The 23,113-nt window shown below is 32.9% G+C and overlaps 4 protein-coding genes and 1 long non-coding RNA gene across 11 annotated transcripts; 3 read left to right on the plus strand and 2 right to left on the minus strand.

The window, feature by feature from the left end:
• Window positions 1-4,137: 4,137 nt before the first annotated feature.
• Window positions 4,138-10,985, minus strand: LOC133034826 (protein TRIGALACTOSYLDIACYLGLYCEROL 3, chloroplastic-like). Its single transcript, XM_061110249.1, has 10 exons — window positions 10,291-10,985; window positions 9,859-9,990; window positions 9,643-9,738; window positions 9,427-9,504; window positions 9,277-9,338; window positions 9,087-9,162; window positions 8,817-8,924; window positions 7,743-7,918; window positions 7,559-7,643; window positions 4,138-7,411 (listed from the first exon to the last, which is right to left on the minus strand). The coding sequence occupies exons 1-10, from the start codon at window positions 10,480-10,482 to the stop codon at window positions 7,373-7,375; spliced, it is 1,044 nt and encodes a 347-aa protein (XP_060966232.1). The 5' UTR covers window positions 10,483-10,985; the 3' UTR covers window positions 4,138-7,372.
• On the plus strand, window positions 4,442-6,927 carry LOC133029069 (receptor-like protein CLAVATA2). The gene has a single exon (XM_061110247.1). It carries the CDS (start codon window positions 4,442-4,444, stop codon window positions 6,650-6,652), a length of 2,211 nt encoding a protein of 736 aa, XP_060966230.1. The 3' UTR covers window positions 6,653-6,927.
• On the plus strand, window positions 10,910-12,764 carry LOC133034827 (uncharacterized). Its single transcript, XM_061110250.1, has 3 exons — window positions 10,910-11,089; window positions 12,176-12,280; window positions 12,363-12,764. The coding sequence occupies exons 1-3, from the start codon at window positions 11,045-11,047 to the stop codon at window positions 12,459-12,461; spliced, it is 249 nt and encodes an 82-aa protein (XP_060966233.1). The 5' UTR covers window positions 10,910-11,044; the 3' UTR covers window positions 12,462-12,764.
• Window positions 12,765-13,197: 433 nt separating this feature from the next.
• On the minus strand, window positions 13,198-16,051 carry LOC133034825 (probable glycosyltransferase At5g20260). The gene is made up of 4 exons (XM_061110248.1): window positions 15,681-16,051; window positions 15,423-15,583; window positions 14,343-14,703; window positions 13,198-13,999 (listed from the first exon to the last, which is right to left on the minus strand). The coding sequence occupies exons 1-4, from the start codon at window positions 15,966-15,968 to the stop codon at window positions 13,334-13,336; spliced, it is 1,476 nt and encodes a 491-aa protein (XP_060966231.1). The 5' UTR covers window positions 15,969-16,051; the 3' UTR covers window positions 13,198-13,333.
• A 757-nt stretch (window positions 16,052-16,808) lies between these two features.
• LOC115720764 (uncharacterized) lies at window positions 16,809-19,956 on the plus strand. 7 transcript variants are annotated; one of them, XR_009686183.1, is made up of 7 exons: window positions 16,809-16,832; window positions 17,024-17,113; window positions 17,965-18,050; window positions 18,165-18,510; window positions 18,856-18,936; window positions 19,296-19,405; window positions 19,678-19,956. It is a non-coding gene; the product is annotated as an uncharacterized LOC115720764 (long non-coding RNA). The 7 variants fall into 7 exon arrangements; XR_009686182.1 differs by having other exon boundaries at window positions 16,821-16,934; XR_009686180.1 differs by lacking the exon at window positions 16,809-16,832 and having other exon boundaries at window positions 16,942-17,113; window positions 18,165-18,300; window positions 18,404-18,510.
• The last annotated feature ends 3,157 nt before the right edge of the window (window positions 19,957-23,113 follow it).

Below are 23,113 nucleotides of genomic sequence, written 5' to 3' on the forward strand. Positions count from 1 at the left end.
GAAATGAAAATAAGATGAAGAGCTTAAGGATGAAGGTGATAATGAAAAAATAAAAAAAAATAAAAAAGAAATGATAAGATAACAAATAGCAGTAACGTGTGATTAGATTGAGAAGAAAAAAAAAGTGACAAAAATAACAAATATAATTCAAACAGTATAAAAAGATTTTAAATTTTTTTAAAAAATAAAGTATAAATGTAAAATGTACACAGTATAAACGTAATTTATAGCTTGTACAACTGGCAAATATTAAATATTTCCTCCTCAACATTGAGGTTCTAACAGACTAGGGCTAATATTCATGGCCCACAAGTTTCGAATTTAGTTGTATTAAACATTGGGGAATTTTCATAAAGATGAAAATTGAGGGTATAATTTACTTTTTTATGGCATAAATAAATAACATTATAGGGTTATGTTTTATGTTTTACATTTATATGAGTTTTTTTATGCTATATTTTTGTAAAAAAAAAAAGTAGAAATCCCATATTTGTAAAACAACAATAAATTTGCTAGAAAAGTCACCGGTGCCGAAAAAGTTGCCGGTACCGAAAAAGTAACCGGAAAAATCACCGTCGTCGGAAAGTCACTAGAAAAGTCACCATCGCCAGAAAAGTCACTGGAAAAGTCACTAGAAGTAAATGTCTCAGATATAACTAAAAATATAACCGGTTCTATAAATAAAAATTAATAACTCTAACCAGTTATAATTGAAATATAACTAGTTCTGTAACATAATAAATAAAAATAAATAACATAAAATAACTCAAACTAGTTATAATTAAAATGGAACCGTTCTATAACAGTGTTATAATGAATAAAACTAATAACACGAAATAACTCAAAACTGGTTTTAACTAAAATAGAACTGGTTATATAACATAATGAATACAAACAAGTAACACACAACAATTCAAACCGATTACAATTAAAAAATACAGGGGAAATCAGTTCCTAAAACACTGAATTAAGAAAAAAAAAACTAGTTCTACAATAAAAAACTTCATAACACATAATACCTCATAAAACCGATTATAATTTTTTTTAAAAAAAAATGGAAATCAATTTCAAAAAATATTGAGGCATAAATATGAAAAGAACCAGTTTCATAACAAAATAAATAAACACAAATAATAACACACAATAACTCAAATATAATATAAAGCAACCGGTTATATTTATCAACTAGTAAAAATTTAAGACAAAAAAAACTGGTTCCGTAAAACAACTAAGATAAAAACTCTCACACAAAAACCAGTTAAATAAAATAGCTCTAACAAAAACATCCATTCAACATGCTCCAACCCACCAAATAATTACACCCATACCATATCTACCACAAAAATACTCATTCATTATGTTATATAACCGATTCTATTTTAGTTATAATCGGTTTGAGTTATTTCACGTTATTTGTTTTTATTCATTATAACATTGTTATAGATCTAGTTCTAATTTAATTTTAATTAGTTCGAGTTATTTTATTTTATTTATTTTTATTCATTATGTTACAGAACCGATTTATATTTCAATTATAACCGGTTTGAGTTATTTTGTGTTATTTATCTTCATTCATTATGTTATAGAACCGGTTTTATTTTTGTTTATATTTGAGACATCTACTTCTGGTGACTTTTTCCAGCGATGGTGACTTTTTGGCGACGCTAACTTTTCCAGCGCCGACGACTTTTCCGACAAAACTTATTATTGTTTACAAATAGAGTAATTTGCGGCATAAATACCTAAGTTTTATGCCGAGTAGCAGATAAATACCTAAATCGTATTTTTGGCGGTAAAAATACCTTCCGTCACTAGTGTGGAACTTCCGTAGGTACCTGGTCGTTAAGTGCCAGGTCCCGATCCACGTGTCACTCGTTTATTGGTCCATGTCATTAATTTTTTTTATTTATTATTAAATAATTATTTAAATATTTAAAAATTATAAAAAATTAATAAAAAACTAAATATAATTAATTTTTACTTTTTAAAATTTATTTCTTTTTCATTGCTTTTTCTTTGAATTAAAAAATACACTTAAATTTTGAGAAATTGAAACCAGTTAAACAAACTAAATTTAGATTTTTAACAAGATCAAAAATTAATTATTTTTTTGAATTATTAAACCTAAACAAACCCAAATTCTTCAACCAAATATTTATAAACTATACAAAATTTATTTAACACATGCACTGAACCTAAGCAAACCCAGAATATTACAAAATAACATTTCATATTAGGATCCCAAATCAAAACTAAATATTACAATCAAAATACAAATTAAACAATCAGATTTAAGCCAAAACTTTGATTTTGAAACCCTAATGAGGTAGATTAACTCCATGCTCAAGCCAAAACTACAAATCTATAAACATAGATAAAAACTCAAACCCAAAAATAAAAGCACAAACCACTATTTTCATGCTCAAGCCTCTGATTCGCAGGTTGTCGAGAAGAGAGGAAAAGGAGGATGCACTGTGGTGAAATAGGGTTGCTCCGATGGTGAGGAGGAAGAAGGCGTCGATGAGGAGCATTCGCAGGCCGACGCCGATGAGGGAGAAAAACAATGACCCCATGGTTCCTGGGCAGATCTAGGTTGAAGAAGAAGAAGGAAGAACAACACGGGTGTGCGACTTGATGGGGTCCAGAAATCTAGACGAAGAAGAAGAAGAACACGGGTATCGACAACGATGAGAGAGAGAGAGAGAGAGAGAGAGAGAGAGAGAGAGAGAGAGAGAGAGAGAGAGAGAGAGAGAGAGAGAGAGAGAGAGAGAGAGAGAGAGAGAGAGAGAGAGCAGTGAAGGTAGGGGCGAGAGAAAGAAGGCAGGGGTTTCGATTTCAAGGCTTTGGGGGCTTCGTCGTCGTCGTCATCAAGCCGAAGGAGGATCGAATTTCATATATAGGTATATATATATATAAATAAACTACAGTAAGGTTATATATAAAATAAAATAAACTATAGGTATATATATTGATATATAGGCAGGTTAGTGGCTCTGAGAGAGAAGATCAAAACCCCATAAACTTTGAGATCTTGACAAAATATTTAGATTTTGTCATAAGTTTATATGTAAATGAAGGTTGAAGATGAAGAAGGAAGATTTTTCAAAAAAAAAAATGAAGAAGGAAGAAGACGAAAAGATAGAGAGAGAGAGAGAGTAAAAGGGAAAAAAAATATATTTTTATTTTTTATAATTTAAAATTAATTTTTAAAATATTAAATGATTATTTAAAATAAAAAATAAAAATAAATTTATTTGGACCAATCATAATGTGTCATGTAGGCACTGACCTGACACTTAACGTCCAGGTACCTACGGAAGTTTCAAGACTCTAATAGAAGGTATTTTTACCGCCAAAAATACGACTTAGGTATTTATCTGCTACTCGGCATAAAACTTAGGTATTTACGCCGCAAATTACTCTTACAAATATGCGATTTCCATATTCTTTTACAAAAATATGGCATAAAATAAACCCACATAAATGTAAAAAACAAAAAAAACCCATAACCCTTTAGCATTATTTATTTATGCCATAAAAAATTAAACTCTTATAATTTTTCCATATATGGTGTAATTTGAGGAATTACATGGTATACCCACTTTACTTTATTTGTTTTAATTTTTACCTCCATCTTTATATCCTTTAAGATATACCTACTTTTATAGATGATGTCCCAATTAACTCCTTAGGTTAATGTAAATTATATGCTAGACTACTTTGAGGGTATATTCGGAAATCTATTTAAAAAAATGGGTATATTTTAATAAAATATAATATGAGAGTATTTTCAATTAATGGATAAAAAAAATGGTATTTTTCAACTTATTCCGTGTAATTTCTACTTAAACATTGGAGCCCAAAGTAAGGCCCAATAAACTCTAGGCTTTTGTCAGCCCAAAAGAAGCGGGAAACTACGCGCAGGAAAAGGAATGTAGTAGCCCATACATGGATTGGATGAAGTTCCATATATACATACTATTCCATGATTTGCTCACTCTTTCTCTCTCTGGTGTAGTTATTAAAGAGAAGGAAAAAAGGAAAGGTTAAAGAGGGAAGAGAGAGAAAGGTTTTGATTCCTCCAATCTGACTTTACTTTAATGAGCTATAGATATATCAAATCATATCATGTAATTGATATTTATTGTTTATTCTTTTTTACTCTAAAACCCCAAAGAAAGAGAATTTATGTAGTTCTCTTTTCTCTCACACTTGAGAGTAAAGGTACATTCTTTCTCACTGTTCCAGCTAACCCTTTTCATTTCTTCCTCATATGCAAGTCTTTCTTTCTGTATATGTATGAATCCTTAACTTGTTGTTTGTTGTTTGGTTGAAACTTACACTTGTCCAAGATTTTGCTTGAAGAAGAAAGGTTTAAGCTTCCATCCATTCATTCCATTTTACTCCTCTTAAACCTTTTACTCCTATCCAGATTTTTATAATGGGAAAGAAACGGGTTTTGGCTTATTGGACTTGTAAAGCTCTAAAATTGCATGTAGTGCCACTCATATTGGTGATTTTGCTGTCTTCCATGGTTTCTCAGTCTGTTGATATTGACTCAGATGAAAAAGGCTCACTTTTACTGTTCAAGTCATGGGTGCAAGATCCTAGTCGGAGTTTGTCTAGTTGGGTTGGGTCTAACTGTAGCAACTGGACTGGAATCACCTGCGAGAACCAGACTGGTCATGTGGTTTCAATTAACTTGGTGAACATGAACTTGTCAGGCCAAATTCACCCCAATTTCTGCAAACTTCCTTTTCTTGAACAGTTGGTTTTGTCTCAAAACAATTTTACATGCCCAATCCCCTCGTGTTTTGGTAATATGCAGAATCTTAAAAGTCTTAATCTTAGTCACAATCGGTTTCATGGTATACTGCCTAACACACTCATGAGGCTTAGCCAGTTAACAGAGCTCGTTGTGAGTGGTAACAAGGATTTGGGAGGCATTGTTCCTAGATGGGTTGGTAATTTCTCAACCAAGTTGGAGAAACTTGCTCTGGATTCTAACTCTTTTCTAGGTGAAATTCCTGAAGAGTTGTTGCACTTGGAGTCTTTGAAGCATCTGGACTTTGGGAACAATAATTTATCTGGTAGTCTTCCTGATTTTCATCAGCCATTAGTTTTTCTCAACCTTGGCTCCAACCGGTTTTCGGGTACCTTGCCTTGTTTCTCAGCTTCAGTTCAGTCTCTCAGTGTCTTGAATGTGGCTAACAATGCACTTGTAGGGGGAATACCTTCTTGTATGGCTTCACTAACGAGTTTGACCCTTCTAAACCTTTCATTCAACCATTTGGCTTATAAGATACCACCTAGACTTGTGTTTTCAGAGAAGCTTTTTGTATTGGACTTGAGCAACAATGATTTATCAGGTCCTCTTCCAAGCAAGATTGCAGTGACAACAGATAAATCAGGGCTTCTCCTTCTTGACCTGTCTCACAACCGCTTTTCGGGTGAAATACCTTTAAAGATAACAGAACTGAAAAGCTTACAGGCATTGTTTCTTTCACACAATCTTCTTGTTGGGGAGATTCCAGCTAGAATTGGAAACTTAACTTATCTCCAAGTGATTGATCTGTCACACAACTCCTTAACAGGTTCAATTCCACTGAACATTGTGGGTTGTTTTCAGCTTCTTGCATTGAAACTCAATGACAATAATCTTTCTGGTGAAATCCAACCGGAGCTTGATGCGTTGGACGGCTTGAAGATCTTGGACATTAGCAACAACAAGATTTCTGGTGAAATCCCATTAACTTTGGCAGGCTGTAAGTCGCTGGAGATTGTAGATTTCAGCTCAAACCATCTGTCTGGAATGTTAAATGATGCCATAACCAAATGGACAAGTCTCAGGTATCTCTCCCTAGCTCACAACAATTTCAATGGAAGTTTACCAAGCTGGTTGTTCACATTCGAAGCAATCCAAATGATGGACTTGTCAGGAAACAAATTCTCCGGTTTCCTACCAGATGGAAACTTCAACACTAGCTTAAATTTCAACAACAGAGGAGACATCAGTAAAATTCCAAAGGAACAAAGGATCACATGGCGTGATTTGGGCACCAAAGTTTCAATCTTTGTTTCTGGTAGTAGTGAACTAGGGTTCATTTATTTTCTATCTTCATTGGTTGGAATTGACATATCTGGTAATATGCTACGTGGGGAAGTTCCTGCTGGTTTATTTGGACTGAAAGGTTTAGAATATCTGAATTTATCATACAATTTTCTTAATGGACATGTTCCAAGTTTGGAGAAGATGAAGAGCTTAAGAGCCTTGGACTTGTCCCATAATTCTTTGTCAGGTCATATCCCAGGAAACATTTCCAGCCTTCAGTATCTGACGCTTTTAAATCTGTCATACAACTCTTTTTCTGGTTTTGTTCCCAAGAAGCAAGCATATTTGAGGTTTCCTGGTGCATTTGCCGGAAACCCAGGCTTGTGTGTGGAGTCCTCTGGTGGAGGGTGCGACTCTGAAGGCCTTCCAGTGGTTCCGGGGAAGGCCTTTGAGGACGACAACGCTGACGGCCTGATCGCTAACGGCATGATTTCTTTGTGGATTTTTGGTTTAAGCACTTCTCTTAGCTTCTACTTTGGGATTTTTACGCTCTTTTGCTCTGCTCGAGCAAGGAATTACATTCTCCAGACAAAGGTTTGAGAAGAAACGAAAAGTTTTGCAGCCTACTTTTTCTTTTTCTCTAGACAACAAGTTGAGTTTTCTTGCGATGATCAAATAGTCTCTCCTAATTTGTTCTTCCATGTTTATCAAAAAGCTGTTTCTGATTGTGAAAATGCAGCTATATATATAATTTGACATCAATGTTATGAACAAGTCTTTGTAATTATTATTGGAGTTCTTTACCCCCTTTTTCTATAAAGTTGTCTAGAACTCTTGACCTGTGTACTGTAGTTAAAAGTTTGGCCATTCCTTTACCCTTTAGCCTTATTTTCATGTAACTGTTTTTCATTGACAATATTAAAATGTTGTTGCAAAAAATATTGATATAGTTCGATGAAAATAATAAAATCGGCGGAATTTTATAAATTTATAGAACTAGAGTAGAAAGAACAGTTCATTTTAAATGTCACTAACAATATCAAATGGTTGAATCATCTAACCAGCCTAAGAATACAACAAATTATATGTGTAAGTAATGTCGATTCAGCAGGCTCTTTCTGAATCGAGTTGGCACCCAAAAAGTGTGGCTTTTTTTTTCTTTCTCATCAAGCATCAAGAACTCAATTGCTTAAACTCGAATTTCTTGTTGAGTATGCAAAAGGGCTAGCTCCATGCAAGTTCTCACTGCTAATTTCTCAGTATTTAGGAATCCAAGTAGATGACTACTAACAACAGCACCGCAGACTCAATTTGCCAAGGCTAGTACTTAATTGGGCCATCCAAGCTCCCAGATGCAAACTGAAAAGACGAAAGGCGAAAACTAAAAAACATTAGAAGCCTGAAATCATCATCACAAAGTCTTGAGTTACGAAATGTTCAACACGTCGAATGATGTTAGTAGCCATGCGAATGGAAGGACAGACTTAGGTTGTTGTTGTTTGTTACCTGTTGGACAAATGGATTTGTTGACGTTGTAAATTCATGAGTCATCCCTTCCCAAACAATCTTACCCTCGTGAAGAAATATTAACCTATAATAATAATATAATGAACTAGCTGTTTACTTAAGCATACAAGTAAGAGAAATCAACATGGTGAAAAGGAGATATTATTGAAATTTAAAGCGTAACCTGTCAACCGCTCTTCCAATGGTACTATGTTGGTGGGTGACAACCACGTATGATGCAATATTCCCAGGCTTCCCAACTGCATCTTCGCCTTTCATGTGTACAGATCGGATGAGATCTTCTACAACAGTAGATGCGATAGGATCAAGCCCAGCCGTAGGTTCATCATATAAAAGAACCTGTTTAAAAGGATTTAGAAGAATGTCAGAAGACACTAAAACATTGAGCTGCCTTTGCCAAATCAACATGAAAAATTTTTGTATATTAAAGGATATGTATGGAAACGTATGTGTAAGGATCAACATGCGCCACTCATCCGTGTTGAAATCTATAAACAAAGTGTACAATGTACAAAGAATAAAACTAAACACACCCATAAAATATGAAGTACTTTTCGTACACATACACTGAGCAGCCTTCAACATCTTATGTTTTCGATTATCTAATTAAACACTTAATGAAAGTAAATCATCTTTCCATTCCAAAACTTCCACGATTCCTCCCCGAACCAAACATGAATCTTTCAATTAATTTGACTTTCACACTCAATTACATCTGATACATATCAGAATTCACAATATTTTTTTTTTATGTAATGAGTTTGTCCTCTCTAGTCATATTTGAATATAAAAATATTGAAACTGTTCACTAATCCAATAAAAGAATAGTTGGAGGTCTCTTCTGACCAAACAAATAATTGTCAACAAAGTTGTTTGATGATTTCTCAAATTCAAAGAATTCCTCTTACTTTCTCTTACTTTATTCACAGGTCGTCCACTTAGCTGGATTTGGAAAGAGATAAAATGAAAAAAGGGGGACTGAAATAAACTTTTTTCCTTCCATTTTTTCAATCAAACAAAAGGTTTTAATCTGTTTATATCAACATGAGTGCTTTATGTAAAAAAAAATCCAACTCTCCATTCTAGATTAGCATGGTAATATAAGGAGTATCTTTCCTACACACACTGTGGGGTCGTCTACAAAATTGTTTCCAACAATATCAAGCATAATAGAAAAAAAGGCTGATTGAGTAAAAACCATACACTTGCAAGCTATTATGCACTAACCAAACCATACCTCAGGCTCTATAGCTTTCTTTGAAGTATCACAAATAATCGATCGAGCTAATGCAACCCGTTTTTTCATTCCACCAGACAATTCAGAAGGCATCCTTTCCTCCACATCCTGATGGGATATAGAGAACAAAAATCAAGGTTAGTGCATGTGAGAAACAGAACCACAGGACGCCTTATAAAGGCCAAAATCTAGTAAAAGCAGCACATGGGCTTTTGGAAATGTAACTTCTATTCTGTCAGAATAATTAGACATTTATAGCTAGAATATTACCTTTAATCCAACAGCAGCCAAGCTTTCTGTCACAAGCTTTGAAATTTGATCACCAGGCATGCTTGAGTTCTCATATCTATCCAACAAAACTCAAATGTATCACTTATCTTAGGAGTACAATATTAAAATCACAAAATCTAACTTAAAGAGATGCTATTAAATAAAACAAGGGTAGTGTAGGTTTTCTTACAGGAGGAAACCAACATTTTCCCGAACTGTGAGAGAATCAAAAAGTGCCGCGCTTTGGAAAACCTGTTAAATTATAGACCAGTGCATTATAAATTTCATATTCTGAGAACCAACTATACATTAAACTATATATGTTCCAAACAACATTTACCAATCCAATTCGTAGCCCAGAAATCTCCTCGTCACTAATTAAACCAGCTCTTTTTCTGCCTCGAATGTAAACTTCTCCCTGGCCATTGAATAGTAAGTAGAGTCAACAAATGAGATCAAGCAATTCTATAATGTTGAAAATTCTAAAGCTCAATTAAAATAAAGATGATTTAATTGAGTACGGACACTCTAGGGAAAGCCTGATCCAAATAATTACCTTGTCTGGGGTTAGAAGTCCTGCAATAATCTTTAAAATCGTAGATTTTCCAGTACCAGATGGCCCAATTATCCCAACAGCTTCGCCATGTCTAATCTATACAAGAGAAAAGGCAACAGTATATAAGAAAATGTAATGCAACACTACACAAAAATCATCAACCAGAAAATAAAATAGACAATGATTTGGTATTTTAACAGATGAAATTAGATTCACCTTGAAGTTCACACCTCTCAATATATGCTTCTCTCCAAATGATTTATGGACGTCTCGACACTCAATTAGAACATCAGAATCACCATAATTAGGCTCTCGAACCCTGCTCAACTCACCTGACTTAAATGAATCCTAACCACATAATCTCTGTCAGTCCAATAAGAACAGAACCGCTTCAAATCAGAGTGCAAAACAATTATCAATGAATTTTCAGCAGAAATGTCCATAAATCAAAGTTTCACAGTTCACATCCACTCCATATATGGCTTTTAATAAATGAATTATTCAATCACTAGTACAGAAACAAGACAACTAGCTCGAACTAAAACATATGCTTAAAAAGGTGTTCAAACCAATCTAATGGAATTCTCATGAAAGAATAACGCTAGAAAAAAAGCAAAAGCTATATTAAAATAGGGGCAAAGTATTTACATTGAATTTGGTAGCAAAGGACCCATCATTCCTCAAGTTCTGGGGAGGCGCCATGCAAGAACAAATGATCTTATCGTGAACTTTCTTCTGCCTAGAACCGCTATAAAGCATTGTTCTTCCGAACAGAACAGACCGGAGAGAATCACTGGGTATAATTAGAGGAGCTACCCCTGTGCTTGACAGAGAAGCCATTTTTTTTTAATTCAGAAAAATTCAGCTTCTTCTGGGTCACAGAAATTTCTTAGCTTGAACCAGACCCAGATCAATTTATCGACCAAAAATCACCTTACGAAGCAAATGAGATTCTGGGCTCTCGTGAAGTAGAAGCCGAAACGAAACCGTGTTTCAGGTCTCTCACCCATACAAAAACCCAATTCGCTAATTTTTCGGCCTCCTTTTCGCTGATTCCTTTTATGTTATTATTACTACTTTAATGGCTTCAACACTTCATCTTCAACCAAAGCTGGTCTTCGTTGAAGAACTTTTTATTTTATTTTTACTACTTTAAATTTTTTTTATTAGTACTTGGTTTGGGTACGAAAAGGCCGCTAGATTCGGGTTGTATCCGAACCCGAATCCTATAACAAAATAGATGAAAAAAATTCCTAAACTTCGACCCGACCCACTCTCTACTATCTAGATTCTAGAAGCAACCAATCACCGTCTTCCTCTGCTTTTAATCTCTAAACCCCTCTCACTTGACAAATCTCAAGCTTGCTTGATTTTGTTCAATTGGATAGAGGAAGGAGTAATAATGCATCCTCCATTAACGCTTCACAAGCATCCCATGTGTGCCGAAGTGAGTCCATTTTTCACTGTCTTCTCTTTCCCTTCAATTTTGGGGTTTTATGTATTTGTTGTTTAATATAGTCCTTCGAATATATAGCACCAGATCTTTACATATTACTTCATACTAGATATATGTATGTGAATATGATCTATTTTTATATTTATATTGATAAGAAATATTGCTGAAAAGAGCAAGGGAAACAAAGAATTCCTAGGGGAAAATAAAAACATAAATTATTAAACTAGAACAATCTCCCAAATTCTTAATGACCCAGGACAAGCAAAATTCTTAAACTCGTCAACTAAAGTGCTGCCCAGGAGTTAACATTTAGCCAGATTTCTTTCTAAAAGATGTTAAATTTTCTAAGAATTTTTTCCTCATACAGCCCAACCATTCCACAGCTTTCCTAACTATAATAGCACTGATTTATTTTCTTGTAACCACCAATATGGGGGTTCTCTGGCTAGTTCTCCAATTACAGCTTCAAACAGCCCAAAATGCACCATCTTAAATCCTATACTCATAATGGCAATGTCTTTTCTAGTCCGTGAATATCGTGCAAATGTGGTTGTTCAAGAACATTTAAAGTCCTCTGAAATTGTTCTATCAAAGGTGCGCCTGGGATCCTCAAGTTCTTGTACAATTTTGGTTATAAATAAAATCACATTAGGTACACGAAAGAACAAATAATATCTTTTGATTCGTATTTTCATTGATGATCCTTGTTTATGCACCATGGCAATCCAAATTATTAATCAGAATTTTTCAAAATTTTGAGTAACTAGCACTATGTTTCTTGCTCTACGTCACACTGTTACAATTAAGAAACGGGCTTTAAACTATTTCCAAGACATGTTTGTTTACTGTCATTTCCTTGAAACATAATTGATGAATGCACCTAGCTGTAATTTTTTTTGACTTCTTATTAATGAGACATTTGTTTTGCTAAATTACATGGTTGGGAACTTTTTTTTTTTGCTGAATTACTTGGTTGGGAACTTGTTTAGGCCAAAACGCATTAAAATTCTTATGAAACAACAGCGAGAGATAGAAAGATAGATTGACGCTTCAATATTTATTTTCTGCTTTGTGCAGATAATTGAGCTGTTCCAGCAGTGTCATTTGGATCATCCTATTGGTAAATTCTTTGGTGAATGTACAGATCTCAAGATAAAGCTTGATCGTTGCTTTCGACAGGAAGTGAGTTTTTATTCAGCTAGTGTCTATTTATTGTTCAAGTTTTAATGGTATGTTGATTTAAGGACTTTGGAATTGTTCACAGAAAGCTCTAAAGAGGAAAGAAAACTTTGAACAGAGTAAGAAACTGAAGGAAAGGTTGCATGCTTTCAGGAAAGAAAATGCTGAGACAAGCACTGAGTAGGGTAATTTTGTACACTTAATTGCCAAGTCTTCGACGATGGTGGAGCCATTTTTTTCTTTTTAACCACAATTATTTAACATAGACCGAAGATGATAGCGTGTTGATATGCTATCACATATTGGTGATAAGCTGGAATGAGCAAATTAGATTGCTCTGCATATTTCTTTTCATGCATAAAAGAAAATGGAACTATGATTCTTAATAGTTTATTTGATTGAGTTACCCAACCAGCTTGTATATCTTTATTTGTTACAATTCACATTTTCTAAATAAATTATATGTCATTACAGATTCATTTGTTTATGTTTCCTCATTTTATACTTTTACCATGAATTGCTTAAACAAGATAGAAGTGAAGAAAAGGGTCAGTGATTTGGAGAAAATCTACATGATTGCAGGTAATCACATATAAATACATTTTAATGCCTTTCAATTTCCACATGGTTAAACATTATAAATTCTAGAAATGTGAAGTGATGAGATTGTCTTCCAAACAAGTTTTCCTGTGGAGGCAAGAGCTGGTGAAAAAATGGTAATGTAGGTTGAACATCTTTAGTGTTTTGCTTCTACACTTAAAGATACTCACTTGCACAGATACGGAGAGCAATGTACTTAGGAGGTGACGCATTAAATTTCTCTTAGCAATTTTGTAGGGTGTATGGTTGATTATGATCAGTCTTTGAAGAGTTGCACAAGAGAGTTTCTAAATGATGTTTTCTAGTGATTTTGAAGGCCATTTACCAAAATTTGCTTTATTTGCTTGTCTGATTTATTGAATCTAAAGCATCTCTATTATTTCTGGAATAGAAACATATACTCAATGGGGTCATAGTTAAATCAATTAGAAGATAATGTGTAAAAAGCCTGGTAAATCAATGTGGTAGCCTAATGTTAAGTCTTCTTAGCCAGAGCGAGTGAAGCACCATGTGAAATGCATCATACGGCTTAGCTGGTCTGTTGAGCTCAAAGTGCCTCTTCACTTGTAACACCTTTTTTTGTAACTTCAAGAACTTGGAATGAGGAATGGCTTTCAAGATCTTCTTAAGCTCAGGTATTCTCTTGGGTGAGATTTGAATGGAGAATTTGGTCCAATCAAGAACCTCACCAAAAGGCAACGAATAATTATAAGAGATGAGAACAGGAACACAACCTTCATACATGGCCTCCACAACTCTAGGACTAGCAACTTCAGACCCACTTGGGCACAAGCAGAACTTGGTCCTTCCCATTATTTCATTATAGTTTTGTCCTTTGGGAAGGTACTCATGAACTTGGATTTCATCATCTTTATCCTTCCAATGCTCGAACAAGTACTTTCTAATGTCTCCATGGGCACCGCCAGCGAAAAAGGCGAGGATTTTGCGGTTTGTTGGAGATTGGCCTAGTGGAGGTGGTCCAAGTTTGTGATTCATTGGCAAGTTGTATTCAGGTAATGAAACGTCTCTCATAGGCTGAAAACCTTCTGATACGTTAGCATTGCATAGGACTCTTATAAAATTGTTGAAGTACTTTGGATCGTCACGTATGATTTCTGGAGCCTATAAAACAAATAACAATGTTATCTTAACTAGATAATTAAGCTGAGAGCATCATGCATCGTAGTATTAATATATGAATCATGTCAAGTCTATGAATGAGTTATTATGTGTGAAAACAAAACAAAGGTCTACTAGAAGAAGAAAGCCTAGAAACAAGTACTTTTGTAAGCTGTATATTCTATGCTATTTTATATAGTGAAGAACGAAGTAGCATAGAATATACAGCTTACAGATTTTCTTAAGCTGTATATTCCTTTTGTGTATGATGTTGAACATTACAGCACTATATAAGCCTTTAGTGTTAATAAAATAGTAAATCATCAAGTATAATAGCATGACATACCCAATCATGACAAGAAACCATAAAGTGGTCAGCACCATGGCTACGATTCCAATAAGGGTATCTTTGGGCCACAACGTTGATATAATCAGTGAAAACTCGGACCATTCGACCATGGAAGAGATAAGGTCTAGGCCGTTCATATAGAAAATCAGCCATACTCTTCACACTTATAGGTACATAAAATGCATGTGCCTCATCAGGATGACGGGCCAAGAATGGGCTCAGCCCACTAGCATCCATCTCATCCATGAACTGGCCCTCAATTGAGTAGATGTTAACCATGGGCCCCATATGAAACAAGGGTATATCTCCTTCCTTATAGGCCCATATCTTGAATCTCCTCACCATCTCTATGTGGCTCCTATATAAAACAAGCACGCATTTTATAATAAAACATTAAAGAAATGTAATATAATATTTTTGGGAAAAATCAAGTCAAAAGTTTGGAGTCATATATAAGCAATGTAAACGTGTATAGAAACACTGAAAATACCAGTAAGGAAAGGGTGTCAAAGAATAATGCTCCATATTTTGGCGGAGCATAATATATGTCTCTGAATTTTATGAACCTTGCAGTTGTGTTAAAGCTTACACTACTCCCATGAAAGCTAGCTAAAGGTTTAACTTTAAGTATAAATACACGAATAACTCATATGCTATATAATTAAGCAATATTTTTAGATAAATTTAATTAAGTATTTATGAGTAACCCTAAATACTTAATTAACCCTAATTGAGGAAAACTTGATAATAATAATGCCTGCATTGAAAAATAATAATAATGACTCATAAAGCTCATAATTCTATGTTATAATCCTAGCAAGAGCAATGTAATGTAATGAGAATATTAGTGGGACAATGTAGCTGAAAAAGGATTGCTTTCACCAAAAGAAACAAGGACTGGCTTGAGAGTAGAGTATATTTTATAAAGGGAACATCCTAAATTAAATTCTTTATCAACCTTTTCAATAAAAAGAAATTAAAGAGCCTTATTGAAAGGTTTTGGGGTATACATATGCAATTCTTAAACAAAAAAAAAAAACTAGTTTGATTAATATATATACAAAAGAAGGACTCAACTGATGAAAGGCATAGGAGTTTCTGTAAATATCGCCAGTGGGGATATAATTCTCGTGCTTATCAGATGTACAATTATTGGTGAGAATTGCCTTGCGTATAGCGGCTCTTGCTCTGGCCAACTCATCTTCAATTTTATGTACACTGCTATAATTTCTCTTCCTCTATTCATCAATTCAAAAAACGTATTAAGAAAACTCAAGTGATATATAATAAATTGTTAAGTACCTATGTATATAGGATTAATTAATAAGCTCTTACTTGGATAATATTGATATTTTCAGGAGCCAAAGCTGGGGAAATTGGAAACTCATGATCATCATGATATCCTTGCCTGTTAAGTTCTCCTAAAACTGGCGCTGTGGCATCCAAAACGGTGTCGTTTTTCTCTGATACTACTGAGTTAGAAGAAGAAGAAGAGGAAGGATTGTTTAGTGTACTAAAACGGGTTCGTTGATTAAAGGGAGAAAAATAAATGAGTAGAAGGAGACAAAAGAAAACTGAAGAAGATAGTAAATAAGGAGAACTGAACTTAAATGCAAAGGCCATATTTTTTTTTTTTCGGTTATACTTTTGTGGCAGATAACTAGATATTTAGGTTAGTCGCAAGTGGATTTCTATATGTATATGCTTTTGCCTTTAGGGTCGTTCCTATTTATTTATTTAATATTGAGCTCGTGAAAATTATAAATGGTAGCGTAAATATGAAAACGGTGAACTATACATATAATTATATCAATATAGTTATTGCTAAAATTAATGTAGATCTCCGGTTTTACCGTGACACTCTCAATAATTCTTTAACTTTTGTTTTCTTTAGTGTTTCCAATCAAACAATAATGTCACGTCATTAAATTATTGGTTATATATATTCTTGGGTTGATTAATGATTTCATATACATGTCGACTCGTTGAATAGGATCAAAGAGAAAAAAAGAACCAAAGGTTGCTTGAAGATTTAATCAAATGAAATTTTTTAATCCAATTTACAAGCCAGCTAACTCAATCAAATATTGTATATGATGCTGTGTGATCGGCTTTATTAGCTTATTATAAATATAAATGAATATCTTTATATATTAAAAGTGTCTATCTAACGACAATTCTTGTTTAACGATTCTTTTTAGTTTATCTGTTTATTTTAACAGAATATATCATTCCTTAACAGAATATCCTTAATTTATTTATATTATTTTATATATTATTCTAATAAAAAAAAACTTAAAATTATAAATATTCTTCACAATCGTATAAAAAATATTTCACTGGTCTTTATTTACAGGGTCACACATTATTGAGAAACCTAAATCCCCAAATTCGGTTCTATTGCTTTCGAAGCATCAGGAGTGGAGTTTTCTCTTTGATCGTCTTCTTCTCCTCCATCGAACGCCATGCCTTAACAAGATTTCCAAGGTAGATCTCCTTCAACTCTATAATGGCAGAAATTGATTATCTTTCTTTGGCTTCTTCGATTTCTCTATTCGAAACCTCAATCGTGGTCTATCTTTGATTTTAGTATGTTTCTATCTTCCTTTGAATATTGTTGCAGATACAAGTCTTTGTTTTGGATAATTAATCTATATCTTCTTTATTATGCTTTCTAGGGTTGAGAATTCTCACTTCAAAAGATATTGAGTTTGCATTTTGTATAAAAGATAGAAGAAGGAAGAAAGTATTGGCTTCGATATGATCAGGTATGAAAGATGACTTCCCCTTCGAGAAAGGACTTCCTTTGATCTTTATGACAATCTTTTATTATTTGCTTTATTCATGATTCAACTCTTGTCTCATACGTATGAAAGCGGTGCGATAGTCATTTTCACTTTCATTTCTACTTTAGTTATTTAATCGTTTTGCCATTTTGATTTCGTTATTGTGTTTTAGTTCTCTTTGTTGAATGTTTCGGTGTTCTTCTTCTTTAAATGCTAGATTTCTTTACTCTGAAATACAAAGAATCTCAGGTTTTTTTTAATTGACTTATTGTTCTTCTATTTCATTTTTAATTTATTTATGTATGTGTTTATTTTATTTTGTTTGGTTATATTATCTAATGATTTGTTTATTTCATGGATGTTCCAATTTCACAATTCTTTTATTTGTCTCAATATATGTTTTTTTGCTGTTTTTCTTTTCAATGTTAGAATTCAGACCATTTTTTTAAAATGTGTGAACCCATACCCAACTTAGGGAAAAATGAACACTGCCATATATATGCTCCTGACTAATTACTTGCTTTTCACCTTTAGTTTAACTCTAATGCAGGGAGGAAGGAGGTATCTTCAATTTATTTATATATTTGCTGTTCTAATTAAACAACTACGTACCTCCTATATATATTAGTTTTATTTTATTTGGTTTTATCTCAATATATATTTTTTCTGTTTTTCTTTTAAAAATTGGAATTGAGACCATTTTCTAAGGTAAGCTTTTTTCGTTCTAGCTTTTACATTTACAAGCTTTATGCATAATTTATTTTTTAAGAATGGGTGAATACTAATGTATGTGTGAGAAGGTCTTCACATTCAATTTATCTATTCTAATGCAGGAAGGAAGGAGGTAGCTTCCATGGCATGAAACAAGCAGTGTTGGTGGTATTAGATTGTAATTTCGTTTGTTATAATAGTATTCGCGGTTGGTTTACACTTTTGTTTTGTTTATTTAGTTTACAAGCAATGTTTGAGTGTTCTTCTTCTTTAAATGCTAGATTTCTTTACTCTGAAATACATTCTCTATGTCCATGTGCAGGAGGTACTTGTTGTAATTTTATGTCTTAATTTCAGTTGCTGATTACTTTCAACAGAAGTATAGAATCAGATTGAGATATGTGACATGGCCTGCTCTACAAGCAGGAAGTGCAAACAAGCTTATTTACTGATTACGTGTTGGTTGCTCAACTTTTTATAATTATTTAGTTGATTTTGTCCTAGAAATTAATAAATATCAGTTAGCCTTATTTCTGTATCATTCTATCTTTACAAAAGCAGAAGATCAAGCATTATTTTGGGATCGATAATGCCTGACTCTTTTTCTGATGCGTTGGATCCAGCTCATCATGGTGTACTTCATAGTGCTGCACCAACAGAGTTAAAAGGTTAAGATTTCAGATTATTCCAATGACTTTGAGATTAGTTTGTATTCGTCCTACTTTATCATACTATGTCTAGGTTTTTGACATAAGAGTTAGTGCAACTTAATGCGAGCTTTAAAATTGTTCTAACTCGGTTCATCACCTTGTGAAAATTCCCATAACACATACTTGCTTACAATTATACAAAGATTTCAGATAAAGTTATATTTTTTGGGGAGTTATTTGTTACACACTAATGTTTCTAGCTTTCGGGATTCTTTAGGAATGATCACAAAAGCGCAGCCATTGAGAGTACTTACTATAGCATGGAAAGTTATGCTTATGGCTCTTTTTTTTTTCTTGATGCAGGAGCTGGAAAAGTTGAAGCCTGTAATTTGAATTGGTGATCTAAACTGCGCTCATCAAGAAATAGACATATTTAACCTTGCAGTAAGTGCGATTTTCTTTTTCTTGTAATTCCTTATTGTCTGATAGATAATTTAACCTTTGGAATGGGAAGTCTACATGCTAAGAAATTTGAAAACTTGTTAAATAAAGTTAAGGACTTGAGTCTTTGGTTGCCACATTCACATTATTCTTTTTTATTTCTGGAGCCACATTTGTTCTCGTCGAAGAGAAAAAAAAAATACTCGGATAGAGAGACATTGAAAATGTTTAAAGGGCTAAAGTAAACTGTTTTTTATATATGTTTACAGCTTTGATCCAAATATGATTTGCATTTCAGGTTTGTTAAAATATAATTTTGCACAGAGCAAGATAAATGATGGCTCTAATTTTTTGTTTCACAGAGCAGATAATGTGAAAAATGATGTGATATCCATTTCTTTGCATGGACTAATATCAGTAGTGTGAAAGTTATATAAAGAACAAGGGAATTAGAGGAGCAGCAAGCCAAAAGGTAGGTTCCATCCTTTTTTTTGATTTTATAGATTATTTGGTGATTTATTTATCGTATTTGTTTTCTTTATTGATCTTTGTGTTATTGGCCGGATAAGGAATGAGACTTTGTATAGTACTTCATGATAATTTTCCTCTGTTCTATTTGACATTGTTTTTATTTGGCCTTTTCAGTAAAATATTTGATTTGATTCAGCCTGTCTATAAGAGGCTATTTATTTTGGTTGATGATTTAATTGATGTTAGTTAAATTTTATTTGATTGTATAAATAGGTGAGGCCAGGGCAATAGAGTTTTTGGGCAGAAAGTTAGAAGGAAAATTCGAGGGGAAGCTCTTGAATCAACTACCCATTGTACTGTGTCGTTCTCAAGATTGACATTTCCTACTACTTTATAGAGGAATTTCAAATCTGTTTGTAGTTTTCCTGCTCAGTTCTTATTGGAATATATTCTCAATAAACGAAGGCAAACAATCTAGCAATATTAAAATCATATATTGTTAGCTACTTTATCGGTTGTTATTGGAATTTCAAATCGGTTTGTAGTTTTCTTGCTCGGTTCTTACTGGAATATATTCTCAATAAATAAAGGCAAACAATGTATAAATGTTAAAATCATATATTGTTATGATTTATTATAAATTATTTCTTTACATTAAGGATAATAATAAGTATGTATATATTGAGATTAACGTACTTTTTATTATTAAAAACAGACATATAGTTTACTTTTATAAAACAAATCGTTCAAATAATCATGCCACTTTAGTTACAAAAATCTTAAAAAGAAAATAAAACCTCAAATAAAACTATCAATACGTGGTTCGCCACGTAACATTCACCTAGTATAAATATATGTATGTATTATTTTGAAAAACCTTTTAAGAATGAGAATTCACCTAAGTTAGTAAAGGAATAGAGCTATATTCCCATCTTTTTTTTTTTTTTTTTTTTTAATTGAGCTATTCCCATCTATTTTGGCAAAACCAGACATAAGATCTCAAGTTTAAACAATATAAGCAAAATATATAAATTAAGAATTCAAGTTATTTCCACCATCAACCAAGTACTAGTTGATTAATGCATGAAAAAATCATAGGGTGATTCTACAATATACCCATTTAAAAAGGATGTATTGATGGACCCTTGACTTGTTTCGGCATCTAGAAACATTTTTTAGTCTAATTTTTTTTTTCATATTCATGTACGTTATATCTATTTAAGATATCCTACAAAATGTTGAGAAATTTGGAATAATTTACAATATAAAAAATAATATTCAAACAGTCTATTTTACACGCGTATAAAATAAAATAGTCACTCGTACAACACACTGTTTGAACGTAATTTTCGGCGTGTTAAAGTTTTTTGAATTTCTTAAAATTTTGCAGAATGTCTTAAATAACTATAACGTATATGACCATGAGAAAAAATTTGACTAAAAAATTATTTCAGATGCTAAAACAGATAGGGGTGCATCAATATATCCATTTTAAGGGGATGCATTGTAGAATTTTCCAAAACCATATATAGTAGAACTTCTATTTAAGAATACTCTATTCAAGAATAACCTCTAATTTATGTTATAAAAAAATCAAGTCCCAATTTGAACTAATTATAAATAAGAATAAATTCTAAATTATAATTAGTTATACATTTTTTAAGTCTCGTATTAACAAAGTATCTAATTACATCTTAATAAAATATAGGAAAATTCTATAATGCACCCCCTTAAAAGGGACACATCGATATATCTCTATCTATTTTAGTATCCGAAATAATTTTTTAGTCAAATTTTTTCTCATGGTCATGTAAATTATAATTAATTAAGGCATCTTACAAAATTTTAAGAAATTCGGAAAAGTTTAACATGCCGAAAATTACGTTCAAGCAGTGTGTTGCACGTGTGACTATTTATACGCGTGTAAAATAGACTATTTGAACATTGTTTTCTATATTGTAAATTATTCTGAATTTCTCAAAATTTTGTAGGATATCTTAAATAGTTATAACGTATATGAATATAAAAAAAATTAGACTAAAAAATTCTTCTAGATGCCGAAAATAGTAAAGGATACATCAATACATCCATTTTAAGGGGGTGCATTGTAGAATCACCCTAAAATATATGCATATATTTTATAAATTTATTTAAGTAGACTTAATAATTTTATTCTAAATTTTAATACATGTATAAATATTATATTTACTCAAAAATAATTCTATTATGATATAGTATTAAGGATTGTTTAATGTTATTGTTGTTGCGTTGATATTTTTCGGTGTTTTGAATTTTTTTTTCCTAGTGTAACTCTATTTAGTTGTAACCTCTCAATTAGAATATAATTTGCCTAGTCTCAAATGTATTTTTGGATAGAGATTCTACTGTATAAAATAAGGGAATTACTTTATAAACTATTTTGTAGAAATTACACAATATATAAAAAAATTATAAGAGTTTACTTTTTTATGGTATAAATAAATAAAAAATAATTACATTAGGCACCATTTTTTGTAAAAAAAAATTACATTTTTACGTTTAAAGAATTTTTTTTGTTACATTTTTACGGTTTTCTATAGAAACAACACGAAAACAACAAGAAACGTACATAAAAGTAACATGAAAATAATATCTAAAAAATATCAAAACAACAACAAAAAATAACATAAAAAATTAACCACAAATTAACAAGAGTATAACATAAAAGACCGCATTTTCTGTAAATAAAATAAAAAAAATTGTAAAAATATTTCAGCTTATTTAATCACTAACAACAAAATAAAAAAAAAACTAAACTAAAGCAAAATAACTTTTAAAAAAATAATTTTAAGCCCCCCAAACTAAAATTCACATTGTCCCCCATGTGCAAATAAAACTAAAGGGAAAGAGACTTACTTGAGACCCTGATCAGAAGGGGTTCGGTGGTGGCGGCTGATCATATATGGGTGAAATTGAGGAGGTGGTGTCAGATAGTTGGGGTCCTCGATCCCAATGTTCATGCAAGTGATAAGAGAGTTGAGTTGAGTTACTTGACTCTCATCATAGATGCTCCTCTAAACCATGTAATTCTGCATATGATTGTTTTGTTGAATGATGTAGTTAAGCTGGGCATGTGTGTATTGCATCGCTAAATCAATTGGACCAGGCAATCGTTGTGGCACATTTTCCTCCTCCTCTGCATCTTGTTCAACATGGCACCTTCTACCTTGTGGTTGGCCCTCAGGTAGTGGCTGCCCATAGGGATGGGGGCTCCTTGAGCCTATTCACCATGCTCACATCTATCTTTCTTTGCGGCATTACTTTGTTGACATAGGGAAATTCTTTCACTTCATATTCTTGACACAGATCAGTAATTATTCCAGCCAACCCAACTCCACCTCCCGTGGCACCTTGATCTATTAAGTCAAAACTGCCTCGAACAACCTGGCCCACATTAATCTTGTACCCTTTCATGATGGCGTACACATACTTTAAATGATCAATTTGCACATCAGAGAAGTGCTTGCTAGGCACCAATCAGGCACTCACAAAGTAAAGCCATATTTTTGCCACATGATTTATTTCACACCTATGCAACAGATTCGGTGACCCATCCAGTTCATGGAACCTCAATCCCGGGAACCCAACAGTTTCAGCTATGTTCACATAGTCAAGATGTTCATCCTCTTCAATCACTCTCCATCGCTGTTCATCTCTAGTATGATCTGGT

The sequence above is a fragment of the Cannabis sativa genome, chromosome 2 (genome assembly GCF_029168945.1).
Source record: "Cannabis sativa cultivar Pink pepper isolate KNU-18-1 chromosome 2, ASM2916894v1, whole genome shotgun sequence".
Taxonomy (NCBI): Eukaryota; Viridiplantae; Streptophyta; class Magnoliopsida; order Rosales; family Cannabaceae; genus Cannabis; species Cannabis sativa.